General features: G+C 40.2%; 1 protein-coding gene across 2 annotated transcripts in view; it reads right to left on the bottom strand.

Moving 5' to 3' along the window:
• Positions 1-117: 117 nt before the first annotated feature.
• The window catches only part of USP47 (ubiquitin specific peptidase 47), a 40,306-nt gene continuing 22,344 nt past the window's right edge, over positions 118-18,079 (bottom strand). For both annotated transcript variants that reach the window (XM_026850890.1, XM_026850889.1), the window contains exons 17-28: positions 17,581-17,788; positions 17,031-17,146; positions 15,856-15,975; positions 13,890-14,667; positions 11,948-12,123; positions 11,685-11,765; positions 10,532-10,647; positions 8,931-9,049; positions 6,998-7,128; positions 5,047-5,094; positions 4,829-4,959; positions 118-3,823 (exon numbers count right to left, since the gene is read on the bottom strand). In XM_026850890.1, coding sequence (XP_026706691.1) covers positions 3,649-3,823; positions 4,829-4,959; positions 5,047-5,094; positions 6,998-7,128; positions 8,931-9,049; positions 10,532-10,647; positions 11,685-11,765; positions 11,948-12,123; positions 13,890-14,667; positions 15,856-15,975; positions 17,031-17,146; positions 17,581-17,788 — 2,199 coding nt within the window. In that variant the 3' untranslated portion in view covers positions 118-3,648. The remainder of the gene's footprint in view (positions 3,824-4,828; positions 4,960-5,046; positions 5,095-6,997; positions 7,129-8,930; positions 9,050-10,531; positions 10,648-11,684; positions 11,766-11,947; positions 12,124-13,889; positions 14,668-15,855; positions 15,976-17,030; positions 17,147-17,580; positions 17,789-18,079) is intronic.

Below are 18,079 nucleotides of genomic sequence, written 5' to 3'. Positions count from 1 at the left end.
GTACCCAGAGCTGCTTCCCGGCCGGGCCCGAGGGATGGCACCTGTCCTGCAGCAGCCTTCAGGGTACCCAGAACCGGTGTGCCACAGCTAGAGCATCCCTTGAGTTCTACACTTCCATTTGCAAGGGTTGTTGGCCTCCCCCACTCCATGAGGAACATACTGTCAAGACAAGCCTACCACATTTTCCACACAAACACCAAATCGCATGCACGCTTAGGTGTCTGTAACACACTGGTTTGTATATCGGAACTTTCAGCTTGGCTGTTCGGGGGTCTGTCTCCCAAGGGCAAGGCGTATCCCAGCTGACTGGGGTAGAACACAGAATTCTCTGTTGTAGTCTGAATAGATAAAGTATCGATGTATAGAACAGCGCAGTTGCAAGGCTGTGCCTAAGCTAGAGCCAAACACAGTGCCAGCTGCACGGCAGCACTCTGCACTACATGAACGTACCTTCCTGGGCCATGTCAGCTAAAGGATCTGTTGACTCTACTCCACATCACTTACACTTTTTGAGATGGGGGCAGTGAACATAAATTCATTAGTCCAGCTTAGCAGTAAGACAACCTAAATAGCTTCTTGCATGTAGAGACCTGTGCTTCCTACTTGTTTCCAGTACATGCAGAGAAAACTCTTTGAGAAGTGGTTTGTGCTTTTAATACACTTCATGGGTGTAAATGTGTTACAAAACGTGATCATCATTGCCATCGTAACAGGTCACTGATTTTAGCAATCAATAGCGAGCTAAGAGTCAAATCCGACCCACCGAACCCCCAGCTCCCAGCTGTCCCAGCAGTTTGCTACAATGGCTCTTTCACTGTTAATGGTTTTGGGGTACAGATTTCACCCTGTTACTGCACATGGTAAAAAGTGACAGGAAGCTCCAGCCAAGTAACTTTTTATGAAGCTTCTTCAAAAAAAATCCCTACTTGCTTGTGTCTAATTTGGAACAGCAAAGCACCCATAACCTAACAAGAGCTGCTAAGAAGACTGGGCCACTATCCTGCAAGTCTTTCACCACTTCTGGTCCATGAAATCTTTTCAACAAATTCCTTAGGCACCAGAATTAATGTTACTAAACATTATCATTATGAATAGGAAGTAAGTTTCATCAGAACAGTCTTTTAGTTTAAGAATTTATTTCTACCACCAATTCTCACACCAACACATGCACACATACATACGCTGAGTCCACTGAATTCACCTTTCCTTTCCATCCCTAATAAAATTACTGTGCTTTAGAGACAGCCCATCTATAGAAAGAGTTCAGTATCACTGCAATTTTCCCATTAAAAAAATACCCCATGAGCACAATAATTGTCAGGAAGTACCACCCTCCTTAAGGACAGCATTATTCTCCCTTCCAGTTTCTTGATGCCACAATCCCTGAAAGATAAAGCGTTAGTATTTCATCAGGTCAGCAAGATTTCTGCTGAGCTAAGCAAATTAGAAACTCAAGGCTCTTTGTTTCTTTAAAATGCCCATGGTAAAACTCAAAAACGTTTGAAATGATCAGAACGTAAAGCAGATGCTGAAGAATGTCTCCCAGAACAATGAAGAATATATTCCCAGTACACTTGTGCAGAAGGAAGCGCAGTGCTGGTCAGGAAATCATTGCAAGGATGCCCCAGTCCTCCAGCCAGATTTCTGCCAAGACTCACAGGTGTAACATGAACTTCTTCAAAGTAGTTCTCAATGGAAGTTTCCCAAATAGGGCTAGAGATTAAGCAAGCAGTTATTGGAATTCTTTTCTCAACTCTACTTTATTCCACCTCTAGATTTTTGCCTCTCCAAATGTCCAAGTTCAAAGAAAATTCATGACCCATTTGATAGCTAACTTTTTTCTCTCTTTTAAAACCTCCAAGGATCCTTCAGTAGCCTACAGACTATGGAAATGGTGGTTTAGTGGAGAACTCCACCTCCTGGCTGGCCCTCGCTCCATGCTTCCTGCTTCCACCTCCCTCGGCTGGCCGAGGCGGCCCAGGTCAGACAGGAGGGGGAATCCTCTGCGCAGTGCCTGGTTCCCGGCTGCCAGAGCCCCCGGGGTTTTCAGGTTGCTGGGGGACAGCATGCAAGGAAGAACTGAATGTTCAGTTATTGAAAATCCTTTTTCCTCTCTGGCGCAGAACTTGATCTGCCATTCACAGCTGGAGCTTTGAAGTTTCACTGGTGAGAAATTCAGTTCTGGAAAAGGAAACTTATAGCTGAGGAAAAATTAAGCATGAATAAGTAAAAAGAGGAGCAGCAGACAGGCTCTAAACCCCTTCCTGTAATACTGCATACACGCGTGAGCGTGCGCACACACACGGCCTTACAGTGCTGACACTGCCTTCAGAAAGTCTCTACTTCCATGAAATAATTCCATAATTTTTCAAATAAAAGCCACAGCATTTAATGATTAGAATAACACAACAGAATGAACAAATGTTTTATTGGCATGTTCATTGTTGTAAACAGCATCTGGCATGAAAAAGTTTACCAAAATCTTTTGATTGTTATAAATTAGGTGGTTTTCCAAAAACTACGGAGAATTGTTCTCTATTGATCTTCACGGACCAAAGCAAAAACTTGCTGTTCCTAGGCTTTGCAATGAAATCATGTTGACTGCATCATTCTTTGCACCACAACCTGAACTACCGAGTTTGTGTGTTGAGGTGTTAGAGGTTGCCCCAATATCCAACTACATATAGCTATGGAACCAACTCTGGGAAAAATAAAATGACTTCCAGTGGGTGGAGAAGATGCAAACTCGTAATAGTCTCAGAAACAAAATGTACAAAAAGGAGCTGAACAAAAACTTCATTAACAAGGGGAAATACAACCCTAAAGTACCCAGCATCGTCAAACATAAATGAATACAAATTTAAATAGGCAACTACACTTCCAAATGTACACAGTGAATGTTGATATGTGAAAAGAAATACCATGGCAAATAGCTGAGCTGCGGTTCTGGTAAATGGACAGGGCAGGTTTTATTTACACATTGAACGCAATATAATCGAGCTGCTCTCCGGCTTCTGTAACCTATTAAAAACCAGTTTGCCTTACAACAGCACTTCTGCCAAATGAACCAACACCTGCTGGCAGCTTTCTGCAGACACCTCTCAGACTACCTGGTCCATGGAAGAGTATTCTCACACCCTGCACTTGCAGCACTTCCGTTTCCTCTCCGGCCCTTCCTTCGCTGCTGCTTTTGTAGAACCAACACGTTAACGTTTACTCCAGACTCTCTGATGAGGTAATGCGTGTATCAGTGAAACAAACAGAAAAAAGGATTCTTTCATGGCCTTTGCACAGCTTTTATTATTAAGCTATGAGTATCCTGTTTGAGGCTAGTTTCACTAGCTACTATGTGCACACTGTCCTCAAAAATTTCCACTCGTTTCCCTCCCCTCCCACTTTTTAGTTCTAATCTTTTATTTGCACATCCCTTTTAGCTTTACAGTACATTTGACTATAGTGCACAACATGATTCCAAGTCAAACAGTGACCCGAGGGGGCACTGCGCTGCTGGCTGGTAACGGCCCAACCAGTGCTGGTGTCAGCGCTTTACACCTAATCAATGTCCTGCCGTAATGGCACTACACAGTAGTAGTGAACCTTTTTTATTTTAAACAAAAAAATTCCCCAGGGAAAATGCTATAGCGAGTATCAGTCTTGCGTCAAATCTTTATTTGGTGCTCCATCCAGATAAATTTTTAGTGCTTTTTCTTTACGAGGAGAGTAGGTTACCCGGTGTCCAGTTTTCTGGAGTCTGCTGCTTTCCTTTTTCATCAGTTCATTTCTCTGCTCATCTGTTAATTCCATTAATTCTTCAGTTTTATCCCTAAAAGGTAAATATAGGTTAAAATCCAGATTAATACAATAACCATAATTAAGATTTCTGTAATTTTTTTCACTTGGAGCAGCTTGGTAACAAGCACAACTAAGCATAATACTCCTTACAGATGATTTTCTTCTCCAGAAACTAACAATCTGTCTGAAGCTGCATTTCTAACAGAGACATTCAGTGTCCCGACTGAGAGCAGGCCCAGGGAAAGCAGCAGGAGACAAGCCCACACTCCTCCGTCAACCTGGGAACTCCTGTTCTTTAGGCACAACTACAGCTCTGCGCTTTATTCAGTCTGCTGCTGCCAGCTGGAAAACTGGAAAAAAACACCCTAGGAACTACCAGCTGCTCTCCCAAATAATTTTCTCAAGGCCATCACATTCTCAACCAGCTGTTTCCCCCAAACTCACATGTAATTATGAAAAATACTGTAGGAGCAATGTGTTCATGAGGCTGCCCCACCCACCCACTTCAGCAGAAATGACAATATTGAAGCTCTCAGTCCTCAAACACCACCTTGTGGCTGCTGCCGTCAGATGATGAACCTTTTCAATGGTAACAGTATTTCTGTCATAACATCCTTTTTTCCAAAGGAGCCATACTAATTCCCCAAAGGAATAAACTCAGAAAGTAAAACCCCTGCTCTCTAAAGCCCATGGCAAGACTCTGACTCCACAAGGAATGACAGTTCTATTTGAAGAGGTGAAATCCAGATACACACTCAAGCATAGCAACTAGTGTTTGCATTCAGCATTACTTTCAGTTTTTTGAGAGGGAGGATTGAGTAAAAGGGTGCAATGCTTGTTTTCTTAAGCAACAAACATCATTAATATTCAGGTTTTTAGGAGGCTGAGGAGCACAGACATTCCATCTCAGTGTTTTAAACCCTCTTTAAGACAACAGAAGAGTATTTTTACGCTTCATTTGATTATGTCACACCCCCCCCCCCATCTTATACACAGATTTTTTGCATGGTGTATTATACTGTAATAATATACACACCTATAAAATATTACTGCACCATCATCACAAATGTACAAAGGCCAGACGTTCAACGTAGATACTTTAGGATTCCAGTCCAAGTCTTGGTGAATCTCTAGTATGGAAATGTCGCATGGAAACGTTCCTCTACCCTGAGAAAAAGCAGTTATTTAGTGAATAAAACCCATAATCACACATCCGTGCTATTAAAAGGTAAAAATAGACAAAACCTTACTTACCTTTGCAAATTCTATGTTTTCTAAGGGTATTCCACTTATTTCACTCAGCTGTAAAGTGAAGAAAAATGGTGGATTTAATAGTAGTCCACAACAACGTTAGGTAGTGTCTATAGAAAGTCAATCAACTTGCCAAATCTAAAAGTCTATTATTAGTTGGAAGTCCTCCAAAGTATCAGTACAAAGTTACAGTGACAAGGTAGGAACTTTTTATATTTCAAAGTTACTAGCGTGTGGCAAGCTACACCTGCCATGACGGTATTTCATCACACTTCTCTTAACAGCGAAGGGTGACAGCAAAAAGCTCAGAGAAGCAATTAAGAACATCCAAGTTCCAAGACACAGAGAGACCAGCTGCCTCGCGTGCAGCCGTCGGGCCCATCAGTCAGCACAAAACAAAAGCTATTCCCCAGGCAACCTGGGGGCAGGCAAAGCCAGCAGATCCTCACAGCGCAAAGATCTCTCCCCACGCTCCTGCGCTGCCTCCCGCAACCGCCCCGCAACCCCCCGGCAGCGCTGCTGCTCCTCCCCGGCGAGTCCCCCGGGCAGGAGTGTGTCCCCCCGGCACGGCTCCGCGCTGCCAGCTGCAGGCTCATCTCCAGGGCAATGCAGACACCAACTTCCATTTGTGTTTATCTCCGGCTGCTGATTTGCCCAACACTTGGAGAGATTTCCTCTCTAAGATTCTCGCCTCTTTCAAATCTGCTGTTAAAGCAGACGTGTTCAAATTGAACTGATGGTGCGACAAGACTAACAGCCAGTGTAACTTTCTAACTCTCATTTCTTTAGGAAACTAGGACAAATAGACAATACTGACAAAAGCCAGACAAATTCTGAAATGTATTAGCCCTACACTCTGCTAATAACATTTGTCTGAAAGAAGAGCTGGCTGAACACATCTGTTACTACTTGTCAAATTCAAGTTTCTTTTATTACTGGTGGGAGTAAAAAGATTTAAGGCCTCTCGGGGAGAATGCTGCTAACATTGCTCCTTGCACATCAGTTCTGAAGAGACAAGAGCAGCCAACTCTTTCTTCAGATAGAAGTGAAGAGGAAATCCTGAAGACCGCAAGCAAGAACCTGCAGTCATAACTTCATCTCTACCTGGAGAACACAAGCAGCCAGCTCGTGGCTTAGTCTGTGTACACACACAATCCCAGGCTGCTGCGTTCTGCAGTAGCTGAACAATGTTCCTCTGCCCAGGCTATGAACTAACCCCCAACTTACAAAAGCTGAGTGTTTTAGTAAGGTAAGACTCTGGCAGGCTTGGCAGACACCATGACTTTTGCTGTCCTCAACATCCAGGGTGGCCTTCTTACATCTGGGTACTGCCACATAGAAATAATCATTTCCCCAAGAGTGGAACCTGGATATACTGGATGAATAAAACAGCCTCAATACAAGACACTTCTGCTCTAGATTTCTGCCAGGACTGTACCCTGTTAGAGGGTTCTGGCCTTAAAGGAAAAAAACCATACCAAAGCCGTATTTCCTTCCAATGAAAACACAGTTCAACCTACTTGGTGCAGTTGCACTGTCCCTCAGCAACTGCTCTCAAATTCAAGTATGAAGAGGCTGAAAGGTCTGGTATTTTGGAATATCTAAATACTGGCTTGAAAACAGAAAGCAACAAAAGTTTAGCTTTTCTTTCCCATGCATTTTTTAAGGAAAGCGACACAGGTAACATTATGCTTCTTAAAACTTCAAAGTATGACTTTTTTTCCCCCTACATTCGCCTGAATACTTTGATACCAGACCATTCCATGAACTACGAAGTAAAGCTGGTAATTCATATGGCTTTAGCAATAGGCTAAGACAGGTTCTCGGTTCCAGAGGAAAAAAGTCACAGTGCAGTAAGATTTTTGCAGCTGTGACATCTCTAGGCTTCCCAACAGAGAACATCAATAAGGCTCTTTGATATCACAAGAAACTCGTATCATGTTACACATTTTACCTTCTCTTTTAATTCTTCAACGCTGCTGCTTTCTAGTACTACTTCCTGGAAAGAATCTAATTTCATCTCTGATGGCCTCCATCGCCTCGATAGAACAGCAAGCTGTGACATGGATTTCATCTTTTCTACACCTAGGAAAGAAAGAGAAATGTATTATATTAACATCACAAAACATCCTGTTTCAAACTGGGGGTTTTCCATAGCATAAACATACTCAAATACGGAAGGCTGCACTACATACAGAAACTAAGTAACCTAGTAAAGGTGCTGCAAGTGGTCCACCGAAAAAAAAAATAAAAATAGTGTGTGTCATGGGCTAGGATTTAGTTGAACTTCTTTTTTTCACAGGCAGCATCTCTTGGAAGCCACACCATTTATTCTTCTTTATGGCACACTGTTCCATCACTCCCAGCTCAGTTACACATAGAGCATCCACCCCCCTAACCAGAGGCTGCCCTCCTGATCCTGCACCGGCACGAGACCTTCCTCAGCAATCTGGTATTTATCCAGGTGCTTCACTTCCTTTGCCAAAATAAGCTTCCCACCTTCCACTTCTGTATTTCCCACACTCACTACACGCTTACTATTAAAGCTTTACACCTGCGCCCTTGAAGAGCTTCAGTATGTACTGCCCCCAGCCTTTCTAGATCAGTCTCAGGTAAGAGAGCTTTCTCTGGCTGACAGGGTAATGCTGTTACAATCAGATAAGCAGAAGTGATATCAAAGGGCTCATTTTAATTTTATTTTAAATAAGTCTGTAATGTTGTCATTTAGCATGAAGAACTTGTGGCTTAAACACTTGTGTCCGCTATTACACGCTTGTTTTGCATGAAACCACCACCACTGTTTAAGGTTCTCCCTGAATACCTTCTACAGTCCTTGCCTCTGACTACATTTGTGCCACCTCCCAACACTGTTGTCCAAAATGAAGATACAGCCACCCAAGGCTTCCTGGCATTTATTTCAAGTCTGAAGCAATTGTGCAAATTTTCTTCAGAGGCAGAGAATCACTAATTTAAATATGCCTGCAACAGTGTGATGCAAAGCTACTATGCTGAGAAACTTACCTGTAAATGATTGTAAATTGCATTATTTACCTGCCTAATGTCTTCAGCGTTTAGCTGAAGAACAAGATGAAATCAATGGTGGTGGTGGAATGCCTTAATCCTGAGGAAAAAGGCCTTAATCTGCTGTTAATCTAGAGGAAAAACAGCTTGGTTTACTTTTTTCCCCTTAAATTATGCTTCTAAGGGCATATGCAAAGAATAGCTTAAGAAATGCCACAGTTTTAATGATATTTAAGCAGAATGATATTTAAGAACTTAAGAAACAATCTGCTCTGTAACATGATTCCAAATCTGTTCTGATGAAAAAGGTCTTTTTCGAAAATTTAGCACTTCGTGACAAAAGATGTTTTTCCACTCTTGTCTGAAAACTACAAAATGACTGAACAGCTGTGGTGACTTTAAAACTAAATTATATATGTATTATGTATATATACACACATATAGATATATATCAGCTAAGTACAAACATCACCAATACTAGTCCAAAATACAGTAAAAGTGTAACATAGAGGTATTCCTGCAGATTTTATGTACAATGAAAACATACACATGCAAAAAACGTGCCTGCAGTACTCAGTTTGTCAAAACGCTGCCAATAAACCCACAAACCAGTGCTGCTATAGACCTTGTGCACAGCACAGCCACAGGAAATCTGCTCCTGCACGATCTGACCCCCCCACCTTCATGCAGAGCGTTTCTTTTTAATTCTGTTTGCTTCTATTTTTTCCCCCTAATAAAATGCTATTAAAATGTCAGTAATAGTATTAAAAAAAAAAAAAAAAAAAGGAAAAATTAATTTTTCGGTGTTCTCTAAAGAAAAATATCTCTAACATTTTCCTTAGCTTCTCTTTAAACTGTATCATTACCTTCAAGTATTTCTAGGAAAACTTCCCAATTGCTTGAAATATTGATATCTTCTTCATAGATATGATAATCTAGAAACACAGTGCCTGGGTTCTTCCACGTTTTCTTTCGTAGGCGAAACCTGTAAATATATCACAAAGAAAATGGAGTTTTTACCTGCTCATAAACACTTAACCACTGTCAGAGAACAAAAGTGAGTATTTTCTTAAAAAGTGAAATAGAACTAAATTATATGAGGTTTGGTTAGGTTTATCAGGAATGAGTTTAACATTCTGAGATAGTCCTGACAGCAAGTTATCACTCCTGGCCCTTAGTGCTGAATTATTCATAATCATAAGGAAAACAAGCCTGTATTTTGCTTGCTCATTGCAAGAAATCCGTAGGGATTTAGAGGAAGAAAACACTTTCCTATTTAGAATAGGAAAACAGAGTATTCCCAAACAATTCAGACAGTTTTGCTGCTTTCCCCCCCCCCCCCCCCTTATTTTTTTTTTTCCTCCTCTGAGGGGGAAGTAGAGAAGAAAGGAAGAGGTGGAGGATTAAAAGATTGTGTTTTAGTTCTCCTGCACCAATCCAGTCACAATACAAAAGCATGAGGTTTGATTTAGATACGGAGATAGATAAGGGTATAAAGAACTAAAATAAGATTAAACATGGGTACAAAACTTCAACCGTAATGGTTTCTCCACAAACAAAAGCAGGCATAAATTTTGTGCTGTGCACCCTAGTTATACAGCACTAGAGGACACAACCAAGGGGCAGAGCAGCCAAAATTCCTTGGTCCAGTCGGTGAGGAAAGGATAAAACCTGGCTAGATGTAGGTTTCTACTCCTTGTCTCAACAGGAAAGGGCCAACGTTTTGTCTTCCAGTGTTTTGCTCCAGCCTGACTTTAGGCATACGTCAAGGCCCCACCAGCTTGCTTACCACATCTTGCAAGTTCCTCTTAATTCCAGTGAGTACAGTGTCAGCTATGCCACAGTAAATACCACATCACTTGGAACCAAGAGTATGGTGAACCAAGGCCCCCGAGCGAGCTCAGCTAACGGATTATGGGTAAAGGGAACACAGCACCACACCAGGATTAGCACTTCACTACACAAGATGAGCATTTTGTCACACTTGGCTGGAAACCACTCAATGACTGAACAGCTGTGTTGACTTTAAAAACAAACGTGTCTGTAGGAATCTGCAGGCCTCCTGAACCCCATGATAACGCAGGAGGCAGTCTGCTGCAGTGATCTGCACTGGGCCTGCCTCTAGACAGAAGGGGCCTTTTTTGTCAACTGATGTACTCCATGCTCTCCTTTCTGAGGGAAATCCCCCTTACATAGTAAGGGAGAATAAGACTTCTCAGATCTAAACCTGCAGACATGTTGCACACAGGCAATTTGACATAAATACTATTCCCTGTATCAATTTACATGAGATGAAAGCCAAGAATTGCACTAAATCAATGTTTGTATTCACAATCTGATTCAAAGACCACAGTAACTTATTTCTGCTCCTTTCACCACTTTCTTTCTCCATAAAGAAAAAAACCCTAAAACCACATTTTAAAATATCATCTGATCAGGTAACTTCAACGTACTGCAGTCTCCTTACCTGTCAATTGTCAAGTCTAGGCCGCACTGCTCTCGAAGCTGAGGAAGCAGCTCCTCTTTCGACTGTCGGACAGTCATTCCTTTAGCAAAAACCGCATCTAGAAGAAACTTGCACGGCTGTGAACACGGAGAGAGGATTATTAAAAACCTTTTTTCTGAACAGAAGAAAGCAGATTTGCCTCCTGTTCATGTTGTGACCAGCCCCATCCAACCAGCACAATGACCATTAGAATGCTTTTCATTAAGAAGGTAGGCAAAGAATTTAAATTATGTTTAGGTAATTTGTGCAGCAGCAGCTCTCAACAGGTCAAACATTCTGCGTCTGCCACTGCAGAAATAGTGTCTTGTGTCTATGTAATTGCTACTATTTACAGTCTAAACACTCTGACAGGAGCTTTTAAATAAGCCATATGATAATAAAGATGCCACTCTCTTGGCTTTCATTGGTCAGACAAACCAGAACTCCCATGACTGGAAGTTACTTTTAAATTGATCTTAATTATCTGCCTTGTCAGTTCAGCTTTGGTCTCTTATGCTTATCCATTAATATTTATTCTGCAGTTTGGTCAAAAAAGCAGAAGTGAAGATGCACCAAAGTCATCTTTTAAAGACCCAAATCTATATAATGGAATTATCTGTATACTTTTCGTGTCCCGGAAGATGTAACAAGTGAGCTGGTACTCTTGCTATTGCAAGAGGGGCATTTTTGTTTCAGGCTCGTACTGTGGAGAAAAGACTGTTATCCAGTTCACAGTTCTGGTAAGCACTGCCTGCAGTGCATGGATGTGACAAATTATATCAGTACAGCATTACTGAAAACTGCAACCATGAGCAAAATCACTTTCTGATTTGGAAAGAATTCTACACGACTTCATACATTTAAGGAAAACAAAGAAACAATTATTTTCATTTGTCCTCCATTTACACTGCAGAAATAAGAGACACTTAAGAGAGATATGTAGATCCCCCACTCCCAACTGTATACTTGGAACAGCATAAACAGAAATAAGCTCAAACTCCCTTTCTAAATGCAAGAAAACTTGCAGGAAAATGCAGAGAAAAGAGTGACTTAATATTTTTCCCCAGATTTCAGAGAAAAACCTTGGCCAAGGCACATATTAATCTTTTCAGTCCTGAAATATTCAACCCCTTACCTCTGGCTCATTTACCAAAAGTTGATAGACTTTGACTCTGTATTCACCCTTCTTAAGGGCTCTTCCAAGTCTAATAGTTATCTAGAAGGCAAAAGGTGGATCTGTTAGAACTGATAACAAAACCAGAACTCTATTTTGTAACACGCTACCAAGACTACTGTAATGATTTCACCTAGCAAGTTACAGAAATGTTGTACGTTATCTTAAGTTTGTCTATATTGTACCAATATACTTTTAATGATTCAAAATAACTTCTGAATAACCTTATTGTCATCAGAAAATGATGAAAGGGTCTCATTCAGTCGAACACTCTCAAACTCTTGATTGCTGGCGTAGACTCTAAAGACTTTGAAGTGAGAAGATGGAACTCCAACAAAAGGCTCCAAATGTTGCTTGAAGGCAGACAGTGTAATTCTTTTATCAACATGCACCATCAGCCCTAAACAAAAATAAAGATAAAACCAGCATAAGCCACCACACTACCAAAAGAAGTACTCTGGTATATTATTTCCATATATTCAGTTGTCACTTGCAGTGAAATAGTACTGAAAAGTCAGACACATAGTTAATGCCCACATTTACATTTTATCTGAGGATACTGCGATCATTACGAGCTTTGCTGTATTTTAAGCGTTTATGGGCAGATACTCCTGGAAGACACAGCAGTTGCAAACTTCCCTATTTTGCAGCCAGTGAAGTAGTGGAGCAAAGTAGTAAGTACTCCATCCCGTAAAACAACCAATAGAGAGAATGAGATGGAGCGTTTGCAGATAACCTCAGTGGAGAGACAGGAGCGCTTCTCAGCTGGGGCTGGCTAGGCACATGCCACCAAACATTTTTCCTTTTTTTTTTTTTTTTTTTTTCCTGATGGCTTTCAGGTTCAAAAAACTTTGTTTAATTCTGTGTTCTGGAATGTCACAAGATATCACAAAGCAAGCTCAAGTCTAGATTAAGGGACTTTTTCATGAAATGATTTTGTAATTAAGGAAAAGCCACTGTAGTAATAAGAAATTCTGGAAGGTAAAGTGATTAGTTTATCTTTAGAAATTGTGTTTCTTAATAGATGTAATTTGGACTACAGTATTATATTGTGTCGTGACTCATCAGAATAAAAGAATTCCTATTCAGAATATTTAACTGAACAAGTAAAATTATTCTAATATAAATCCATTCATGTTGTCATACTGAATACACATGAAAGCTCTCCCCTCAGGATAACCATTTATACAGCCTACTATGAAAGTGTCAAAATTAGGGTAAACAAATAATTTTTTTATCCAACTAGTTCTACCAAAGAGGGAAAATTAAAGTAGTTCAAGATTAACCCCAAAGAAAGATCCTGTCAGGCTCAAGGAGTAATTTTAGTAAAACTTTAGCAGCTGCATTTAGATTTCCCTGTGGTTTTAAAAAAGAAAATACTTGTTCACAGAAATAGGAAAAAAAAAAACACAGCAAAAAAGATTTTACTCTATTATTATTACATCAGGATTTCTGGATTGACAGGAAAACCTTTGCCTTTCCAAATATTTACCTTCTATCATGCTATTCTTTAATTATTCTTCTGTTAGTTATAAAACACATGCAGGGACTGAGCACTGTTTAAAGGATTTATCTTTATGACAGTGAAGACAGTACTTAATGCTCTCAGACTGCACTCGTTTGGACACTTTCATGTCAGCCATACACTTCATTGTACCCTCTGTACTTCAGTCAGCGAAAAGCAACAGCCTATTGAATTAGATGATCAATATCAAGTAGATTTGAATTTTCTTCACGGACAAATGCCTAGGAATTTTCAAGTTTGTTAACCTAACTGTTAACAGAACGTTGCTCTGTGAATGACAGTAAATAACTGCATGCTGAAACAGGTGAATCAGATGCAACTACTACCCTTTCACTGGAAGACAGCTCAGCTTGCTCGCCAGAAAAAGCTTTCGACAGAAGGAAACATGTATCATAGAGGTAGCTTTTCATTTTCTTAAAAAAAGCAAGACACTGTTCAAGTATGTAATCACTTATTACAAGGTGAAGAAAGATCAGGCTAGACTTTTGCTGAACATGACACCACGATCCATCTTTGCACTTTCATTAGCTTTAATATGACATAGAATCAAGCTTTTCAATACTGTCATTAGACTTTTTAACACAGCATGTGAATTAATTGGTAATAAAAAGCTGGATTATCTAAGGCACTTAAATACATACATTTTTGCCCTTCTCCCGAACCTTCATCTGTGGTGTAGGGTTCTGACTTAAAGTACATATATTGTGCTTCTCCTCTGCTCTTGCCACTTTCATCGTATTCACTATCCGTTCCAGAATCTTCTTCTGCTGTGTCCCAGGTTTCTTTTTTCCCCTGATTTGCTTTTGATCGCCTGCTACTCGTGATACTATGAGAATCAAGTCCGTTAGCCAAGGGAAGCGGGGCATTGTCCACGTTGCATAAAGTATCGCTGCTGTGACTGGAGCTGAGGATGTCACTGTCCACTGAACTGGTGCTCCTGTCGTTGTTTACATCCGAATCCGACCGCTCCTCGGACTGGAGATTCTCTGGATCAGAAATCTGAATTTGGTTTTCAAGTTCTCTGTTTTCTGCTGATGCTGAAGAGTCTATTTCATTTAAAGGTGATTCAATGTTTTCAAAATCACTGGCTTCTGTGCTTTTGCTGCTGTCTCCATTATCCCCCTCCTGCTGCTGCTGCAGGGACAAGCTTTTAAGCTTTTCAGTGCTTTCTTCCAGAATTGCCTCTACAGATTTCATATTACCTACAGGTCCTTTTACTCTTTCACAGGCTTCATCCAAGTTGCCTGAATCTCCGCTAGACTTCAGATAAACTGCTCGTCTAAATTGAGATCCAGGTGATTGCTCTGGTAATGAAACATACAGTCTGATTGTATTTGCATGACGATCCAAAAGTTTCCATAAATGAGAATCTGTATATGCCACATGATGATCTAAAGACTCTGAGCTTTCAATAAATACCTGAACATAAAATAACAGTGTTTTATCATGTAGTGTTATTTTGAATAAAAAAAAGTAATAGCAACAACAGCAAACAGATCGGTTTGAGCATACATTAGAAATTATGTCACTAAGAAAAGTAACCTTTTATAAAAAAAATACAGGTTTAGAAAAAGACTAAGCAGTCTGTAATAATGATTTCAGTTTCCTTATTTTCATAATCATGTTAAGATTGGAGTGAACTGTAACCAGACTGACCAGCTGCACTAAACTCTTATGTCCACAAGTGTATTTATAATCACTTCACGTGCGCTCTTCGCCTCTACACGAACACTAGTACTGGCAGTAATGAGCCTCACAACTACAGCTGGCAGTCTTTATTTTCCACCATAGCATCCTAATTAAGAAATCTTTAGCTATATGCCTGGGTAAGCAATGGCACAGAGTAGAAGACAAGGGAACAAACTGATCTCTTCCCTTTATCAAAGGCCACTCCATTGTAGCGACAATGTCAATGTGAAAGGGCTTGAAGTAACCGAGGGACAAGCCAGGGCCGTTGTTTTGCTCAGCTACAAGCCATCAAATCCTTCACCGAGGGTAGTGTGTTCTTGAGCTTAAGTTTCAGAGACAGAGGATGTGCAAAATGCACTAAAAGATGTGCTATTACTGTAGTAAAGAGGGCAATGCTACAGATGTTATTTAAGTATGAAGTTACTCCTTTTTGGAATACATTACACAACTATTACTGGAAGCGTTTGTTACAAGTCTTTTCGGAAAAAACTGTATTAATTAGGCTAGCAGGAATTTGCAGAGTAAAAATTACTGAAATTAAGACAAAAACCCACCCAAAAACTTGGTCTTAGTTTTGACATTTAAGAACTTTAATGCTGAGAGCAGGCACAGCTGTTCAGAAGGTTTAGAAAACAAACGAGGCAGGTTTCACAGTAACATGCCAACCTTTGTTCCCTGAGAAGGGTTGACTTTAAAAAAAATCTTAATCGTAAAGGCTGTTAACCTACCATCATTTGAACAACTGAGCATCCACCAGATGTCTGATTTCAGATCTGCTCTACCTTGCTACGGACACCTGGTTTCACATAGAGCCCATAGTATTGTATTGGCCCTGGCTGAGATTGGAGCCAATTTTCTAAATTACCTCTGAAGTCTAGAAATACAGGAAATGAACAGTTTAAAACCCAGCGTATGTACCTTGTTGCTTCTAAAAAAGCCTTCAGCTTTCAGTGTCTTGCTGGAAACGTTCAGGAGACGCAAGTCATTGTAGCAACGTTCTAATACCACCCGCATTGTGTCAGCGGGCAGGTGCGTAGCCTGAAAGACAACATTGGCAATAAGGTAACGTGCACGTCATACAGAATTTCAAATACTGGAACACGTATTTCATTTTTTGAGATTATTCACAGGAAAAGAAGGTTTATTCACAGGAAAAGAAGGTTTATTCACAGGAAAAGAAGGTTTATTAAATTAAAAACTGCAAAAGAATGTGAGGGAAAACCTCCCAAACCTGTTCAGTCCCACTTTCTTTGCGCCATCCTTTGATACATAACACATGTTAGTTTTTCCAAAAGGTCCGTGGACCCAAGTGGCTTGGCTTTGCTCAGAACTGGCAAACTGGTAATGACCAGTAATATAAGGGCTCACTCTTATTATTTAAGGTATGAACCAACTGAAAGTGAGACTTATTCTTGACCATCAAGTTTTGCACACTATTCACTTAAATCTGAATGAGACAATTCAAATTACTGAAATCATGTTTCATAACAAATATTATGAAGTTGTACCAACCACTGAACTACATGACACAGAACTGACCAAGTAAAATGTCCGTCTTCCAATTCAATAGAAGCAGCAACATCCCATGGTTTTAGAACGTGTAAAAATCAATCTGCATCTTAGGTGGCTGCTGGGATGAAAAGGAGGGTTTGGAGGGAGAACATGGGCAGCTCTGGATGTTAAATTTTAATTACTGAAGCCAATGGGGGAAGTTACATGTTGGTTCAGTTATGGCAACAGTTCACTAGTTCTGCCACTGGCTGGATACTCAGTGAGGTGGTTCAAGTTACTAACCCAAAAGGAAATGAACCCGACTCTTCAGCTGCCCCGCAAAAATTATTATCTGGTAAGCTAGTGAGCAATATGGCCAGACAGTGGCCAAGCTTGTGCAAAAGCCAGGGCAGAACTCTGGATGGAAGCAAGAAGCAGACTGCTGCAGTGAGCAGGCAAGCTCAACTCTAACAACTAACCTAACCCTACTGGGCACGACACAGTACAAACTACAAAAGGTGCAGGGTCTCATTTTAGATATTCAAATTATGACACAATGAATGAAAATTCTGTAATGCAAGTCCTTAATGACTGAAAATTACCTTTGAAATTAGCTGTTTAAATTCTGAAACTGTTTGATTCAAATAGGCTCGTACACTTATTGGAGAAGCAACTGATTCAGTCTTCAGGTCAACTACGTGAACCTTTACCATGACCTCTGCAGGGAAGAGAAAAAAGAAAACAAAATCACATATATACATTATAAAAAGAGGAAATTCAACAGTCAACACACAGATACTGATTGTATGTACTGATGTACTGATTAAGAGGTAGCATTAAATACATACAGACAGTAAAGAATTTGAAAAGCAGTCCAATTTCAGAATTTCATCTTCAAGTTTAATGCCAGAGGCAAAAATGTTCCACAGTGTGGCAAATTTTAGTATACTTGAGAACTACTTCAATTAGAACCAAGTTGGCAACACAGCACAGTACACAGTTCTGAGTACTGACTTCATAAAATTTAATACAAAGTTTTTCTCCTTTCACATACCATAACGAAGTTCTATGTTTTTACAAATTTTATTTTTATGCCATCATGTAATGTACAATTTTAGTCTATCCTTGTCTAGATGTAATTACATGTCTTACCACCAGGTTTATAGCACTGGAAAATTTGGTCAGGTCTTCTTGTTTCCAACAGCAAGTCAAACATGTACGTTGATTTGACACCTCCAAGTAACAAACCCATTGGTGTATCCTCTTCTCCTTCATAAGATCGTTCCAAGTAGTCATGAAACTCATCATATTTGACAAGACGACAGCAATCCAAAGGAACAGCCTCTTCTAAATCCATTAGCTAAATCATGCACACAAAAAACCCCACCCAAAACATTTAGTAATGGTTTATTTGTGAGTTTAGTTTTTCCCTTGTAAGAAGTATCTCAGTACGTGTATAACCAGAAATCCTTTGAATTCACAAATTTCGATTTGGTTTTAGAAAAAACACACTCATACATCATTACATACGCATGCAGGCAATATATTTACACATTTTCAAAATCCGGAGAAGCCTGCATTAAAACGCAGAGGAGAGTGAAGTTCGACAAGTATGCATATAAGCACATGAAGACAGGCCCCAGAGAAATAC

Source organism: Athene cunicularia (assembly GCF_003259725.1).
Source record: "Athene cunicularia isolate RWA chromosome 5 unlocalized genomic scaffold, athCun1 chr5_part3, whole genome shotgun sequence".
Classification (NCBI taxonomy): Eukaryota; Metazoa; Chordata; class Aves; order Strigiformes; family Strigidae; genus Athene; species Athene cunicularia.
This window is presented reverse-complemented; position numbering and strand designations above follow the sequence as displayed.